Source organism: Canis lupus, chromosome 10 (assembly GCF_048164855.1).
Source record: "Canis lupus baileyi chromosome 10, mCanLup2.hap1, whole genome shotgun sequence".
In the NCBI taxonomy this organism is placed as follows: domain Eukaryota; kingdom Metazoa; phylum Chordata; class Mammalia; order Carnivora; family Canidae; genus Canis; species Canis lupus.
Window position 1 is genome coordinate 42,457,273 of NC_132847.1, and position 6,000 is coordinate 42,463,272.

Here is a 6,000-nt window from a genome sequence, read left to right on the forward strand (position 1 = left end):
CCGCTTACTTTCACATAACCGTGCCCATCTCTCTACTTTACTATTTATTTATTTATTTATTTATTTATTTATTTATTTATTTATTTCTATTTATAGATTTACTGGGTTCTCTTTGTATACTAGTAGGCATTCCCTCACTCTATGATTCAGCCGGAGTGGGAATGATTTCTATTTATTCACTTTTATATTCTTTTGTTCATTAAACCGTTCTCTGCAAGCATTCTTGCATTTGTGGTTTCTTTGGAGAGGTATGGAGACAGAATAGAATCTGACAAAACGGATCGTATGACTCTTTTCCTCAAAATTCTGTTACTCTCATGAAAAGTCTAAGCATAGTCTTCCTTGAGGCCAGTGCATATGTGCCTGCGAGGATGGAGGCGCACACAATGAATCCCAACTCCTACCTCGTATCTTTGAGTTCTGTCGAGAAAAAAAAACAAAAACAAAAAAAACCTCCAAACAACCAGCAGAGTGAAGTGATGGCAGTCATAGCAAAGGAAGCAGACATATGGGGATATAAAATGAACAGCACTGGATACCTTCCCTAAAAGACTGGTGTATGTCCCAGTGCAAATATCCGTAAAAAAAATGCATATTGCAGTCTGCCAGTTACAAGCCGTACGATTCCCTTCAAGCCTAGCAATGGAAGCGGTCCCATGAGAACAGAGTCCTGAAGGAGAAGTGGTCTCCAGATGGATTCCCTTGTGGATCCTGTGTGGCCATGTGACTTCTAAGGGCAAGCCACTCACTGAAGCCCAGAGTCTGTGAAGCTTCCATGCTTTTTGGAAACTCTCCTCCAAGAGGCCTTCTTGAATTCTTTTGCTTTTGATGACAGATCATTTTGGACAGGAGGGCACCTCCCCATTAAAACCATGGGACATTGGCTGTAGCAACAAGGAAAGAGAAAGTGGGAGGATTGTACTCTGTGGTCTGTCCAATAATGTAAACAGAAGACTGCCTCCGACAGCCAGCAATAGACTGAGATAGTGACCAGGTCTAGACACCTGGCTTGTGTCCTCTGCATCAGGCTGCCTCTGCTGGATGATTCATCTCCAGAGGAAAAAACAGGTTTTTCTCAGAAAGAACGGATTCACAGAATGTAATAAGGCAATTCCCTTAGCTTTTCTATGTCTCTCTCTCTCTCTCGGTGTTTTTTTGGAAAATACAGTATTCCAAAGAGCAGTGGGTAGGTAATGTGGTTGGAAAGGTCGGATAAGCAGCCAGATCTTGCTTTCAGCTGAGATCCTCAGCTCAGGGTGGTTGGATGGAACCCCATGTCAGGCTCCCCACTAGCAAAGATTCTGCAGAGGATTCCTTGTCCCTGGGGCACCTGGGTGGCTTGTTCCATGAGGCATCTGTCTTTGGCTGGATCGCCAATCCCAGGGTCCTTGGATGGAACCTGTCATCGGGCTCCTTCTCAGTTGGGTGTCTGCTACTCCCTCTCCTCCCCTGCTCATGCTGCTCTATATATTGCTTTCACTCTCTCTCTGTCTCTCACTGTCTCTCTCTATCTCTCTCTCTTTCTCTAAAAATCAATATATCTTTTACGAGTAGTTAGCTGCACAGAAAAATAAATACGAAGTAGAGAGATTTTTCCCACCTCCGTGGTCTATATCTGCATAGTGTCCCTGAAAATGAACCTTCAGCCACCAGAGAGAATCCCTGTGACAAGGCTTCCAAGATTCTGAGCTCTGTGAACTAGTCTTAGATAGTCCAGTGGTCTGTAGGCTCTCCAAAGCTCAGTCTGGGAGGGCCCCAGCCAAAGCTTCTTGCTTCCTGTTTGTTGTCTCTCCTTGGGCTTTCTTGAGTACCACACAAGAAGCATGGCCGTTGAATTAGTGGAAGAGCCCTGAAATGTGTGCCGAGGAGGGCGACACACCTAGGAATGACAGGCCCCTGTGAGCAGAGGACTTTCTCTCCATCCGTTCCTGGATCTCAAAGTCACTGGGAGAGGTGGCCTTGGCTGACTTGGGAGCTGCCTTTGGCGCTTTTGGATGTGGCTTCTGTGTGAGCCTGGAGGTGATGTGGGCTTTCAGCATTTCAGAACAAAGAGATTATACATGATCGTTGTTTTTTTTATATATATACATGGTTTGACTTTACGAAAGACAGTCAACCCATCATTAACTGTACACAGTGCGAAACAGAAAAAAAGGAAGTTTGAAAACACCTTGATGAGTACGGAGTTGCAGGTGAGGCAAGAGATCACTTTGTCAGCCCGAGGCAACATGAAATGGCCTTACTGGAGAAACACATGTCAAGGAAGTAATTCAACTCTTCGATTCCGATCAGCAGTTCGGCATCGTTCTAAATTGGGAGAGACCCTGCGTTCATTCTCTTGTCTTTGTAGACATGGTTCACCTGCATATGTGCTTTCCGTATCAGAAATCATGTACCTATCAGTACTCGATGGGTCATTCTTCAACGTTGGCCATCCCATTCCACGTCGTTAGCCTGACAATGGCCTTCATGTTTATCAGGGTTAGACATCCTTAACCCTGCTTCGCCTTCACATGAGAAGGGTGAACCGACACGGGGTTGTGTATGTACAAAGTTCAGATAGGAGCAGATAGGGACATACACTGTACTCTAGAGACAGTGCATCCGGGTCCGGAACTTTTCTGGATGATGCGTGAAAAGCCAATCCAGAAGACTCTGGAGGCAAGGGCAATCATGACAAGCACGCCCATGTAGTTGGGAAACAGTGCTCTAGAGCCAGTCGAAAGTGCATCATAAAGGAAAGCAAAAAGGGAAGTAGAAAGTGAGGGAGACGTTCAGAAATGGAAAACGCGTCTGTTGCCTACTTAAGCCCCACACACGAGGGAAGATGCTCAGAGAAGCTGAAGCCGCGGTTCCCACACTTGCCCAGCGCAGCCAGGCCCACAGCCCCTGCAGGATCCCCGATGGCCCTGCCCTGCTCCTTCTCGGTGGCCCTGGTGCTGCTCAGCTGCCACTCCCTGTGCTGTCTGGCTTGCCACCTGCCCGACACCCACTGCCTGCGCAACTGGAGGGTCCTGACGCTCCTGGGACAGATGAGGAGACTCTCCGCCGGCCCTTGTGTCAATTACACCAATGACTTTGCCTTCCCCAAGGAGCTGTTTGATGGCCAGCAGCTCCAGGAGGCGCAGGCCCTCTCTGTGGTCCACGGGATGACCCAGAACGTCTTCCACCTCTTCTGCATGAACATGTCCTCTGCTCCTTGGAACATGACCCTCCTGGAGGAATTGTGCTCGGGGCTCTCTGAGCAGGTGGATGACCTGGATTCCTGTCTCCTGCAGGAGGCGAGGCTGGCCGAGGCCCCCCTCCTGCATGAGGACTCCACCCTGAGGACCTACTTTCAAAGGATCTCCCTCTACCTGCAAGACAAGAACCACAGCCCGTGTGCCTGGGAGATGGTCCAAGCAGAAATCGGGAGATCCTTCTTCTCCTCCGCATTCTTGCAAGAAAGAATAAGGTGGAAGAAATCAGACCAGGTTTAACATGGAAATGATTCCCTCTGACAAATAATATCACACTTACCCTGTTCTGCTGTTGAAAGACTCATTTCTGCTGTAACGGTGACTTGAACAGAATGAATATGTCAAGTGTTTTCAGAAATATTAAGGACATGTCAACTGTACCAATACTAGTCGACAGGTGACCATGGTCTTGTCTGTTTATATATTTAAATATTTATTTATGCAATTATTTATAAGATTTATATCTTCTCATATTATATATGCATATTTACGTGGCAGCAATATAATAAAATATGTTCTATATTTAATAAGTTATCAATTTCCTTCTTTATTGAATTTTTAGTACAGGAAGTGTTTTGAAAGGCTATCACAAAGTCTAGTTTTACTACCTGATTGAAAACTGGCTGGTGGAGTGCTTTGACCCCTCATGTTACATTAACATCAGAAGTGTTGACTGACTTCTTCTACGATAAATTATCTATTTCCTTTAGAATATAGGATATGATAAATACAGTTCCTGGTGTCTATATCTTTGATTGCTGTAGGGATAGAAAACTAAAAACAATCCTCATAGTTAGTCTCACAGTGAAGAAGTGAAAGAAGTGAATTCTCTTACTGATTCTAAAACAGAGAATGTCAGGAAATACACATAAACCTGTGGACTCTCTTGGTAGACATGGAAGCACAAACGCCCAGTGTCAGGGGAGAGGTGAGCTTGCATTAGGCAAGAAACACTATGGCTGAGGTCTGTATCTAGCAGGGGAAAGCCCGAAACAGAGGTGGCCATGGGGGGAGACAGTGTAGTGTGAGAAGACATGAATGTAGTTCTGAGGATCTTCATCTATCAAAGGGAGGCCGGAGAAGAGCCACAAAGGAGACAGTGGAATCATGGCCACACAGTGTACTGACAAGAGAGAATGGTGCTGAATGTATTTAAGGAAATAAATGTGCTTAGAAGAACAAAGTGGATTCATGGAAGTTGTAGGTTGAATCTGCCCACTATATCAGAAAAGTTGAAGTCACTGCTGACCTTCCTGAGTGTAGATTTGGTGGGTGAATAAGCAGAAATTAGTGCCTCTGAAGTACAGAAGAATATAGTGTAGATCTGAGAGTAATGGTGTTAGTATTTCTGTGCTTACTTTGCCCTTTTATGCCATATGTCTTTTCTGAGTGAATTCATGGAACTGATGTTCTGGTAAATCACCTCAATGTGTTTCATATTGTATTTATTTAGAATCAAGACTTAACTACATACAATGGTTATCCTGTCTTGGTCATTTCTAACTTGTAAATATGCAAACTGTTCATCTTTAAGAATTCACGAGGCAGAAATAGATAACTCATCAATCCTTCATCACTTTATCTCGTACCACCCAAAATAATGTTCCTAAAAATACTGCCTTTATTTAGGTTACTTAATTCATCATTGTGACCCTGGTTTACTACAGCGCATGATACCATAGTTCTTTTTCAAAGAGAGTTTGATATAAGAATTCTTTTATGTTACTTGCTGGTAATTGTTCCTAATGTTATGAATCACAATTTTGGTGGATCCCCAAATGAGAAAATTCTCATGGCCAGAAAGACTGAAGACTTTCTTCAATAATGAGAGTGGGAAGTTGGGTTAAGCATTCTCTTTCTTTCTCAAAGTAAAGCAAGGGAAAAAAATGAAGTCAGCTAAAAATACATGAATCATAGAAATCCGTAGAGCAAGAGCGAGTTCTGTATAATGCAGAACTACTAACAGATTTAACACTTATAACAGAATATTGTGAATATTAACTGAACTCATGGACTTCAAAGGTGCCTACATTGCATCTTTGTTGGGCTGGCGAGACTGGGGACCTCAAAAGGGCCGACCCCAGGCCAGCAACCTCCCAATAAGGCCCTCTTGCCGCCTTACCCTAACTTAGCACACAAAGACCCCTAACCCTTGCCCTAATCGGAATGCCACCCTGCCCCCATCTTCCCACTGAAAACTCTTTATAGACCCCCTGCAGTTTGCTTGGGTGCGAATTCCCTGGCAGAGACTTCCCTGCTCTCTCCTTCCCCTGCTGGCCCACGGAACCCCGTTGGAGAGCACGTCCCGTTAAAAGCCTGTTTGGACCAACTTTTGCCTGGCCTTTCAATTCCATTTCACTACCCATCGGATTAAACCTGACAATCTTCCATAGAGTAACCACTTAAAATGTGGTACATATTGTCTTTTCTTCAGGTGGCTATATATGAGAATGTCATTTGTCTTTTTCTACAAAATTCTTGGGAACTGTGGCCTACCTCCAGTAACTAACCTCCAAAGGAGGCTACCTCAAAAACCAGAACTCTGTCATGAATTCTAGAGAAGCCTGAGCAATACATTCCTCCTTGCAAAGAATGTTCTTATTTATATTCAGTGATGACATGGTGGCTTGTATGAATATCCGAGAGTCAAAAACACATAACTAGGGGGAAATGCAAAGGAACATGGTATTTCTTTAACCTTCTGGCACCTGCCCCTGCCCTCCCCTCCACATTCCAGAACACATTCCCCTGTACTAACAGT

At 44.4% G+C, this 6,000-nt stretch overlaps 1 protein-coding gene across 1 annotated transcript; it reads left to right on the top strand.

Moving 5' to 3' along the window:
- Nucleotides 1-2,903: 2,903 nt before the first annotated feature.
- On the top strand, nucleotides 2,904-3,479 carry LOC140641031 (interferon alpha-1/2-like). The gene has a single exon (XM_072840334.1). It carries the CDS (start codon nucleotides 2,904-2,906, stop codon nucleotides 3,477-3,479), a length of 576 nt encoding a protein of 191 aa, XP_072696435.1.
- The last annotated feature ends 2,521 nt before the right edge of the window (nucleotides 3,480-6,000 follow it).

What these genes read in the sequence shown, in the direction of transcription:
- LOC140641031 (XM_072840334.1), top strand. Translation starts at nt 2,904, where the DNA reads ATGGCCCTGCCCTGCTCCTTCTCGGTGGCCCTGGTGCTGCTCAGCTGC.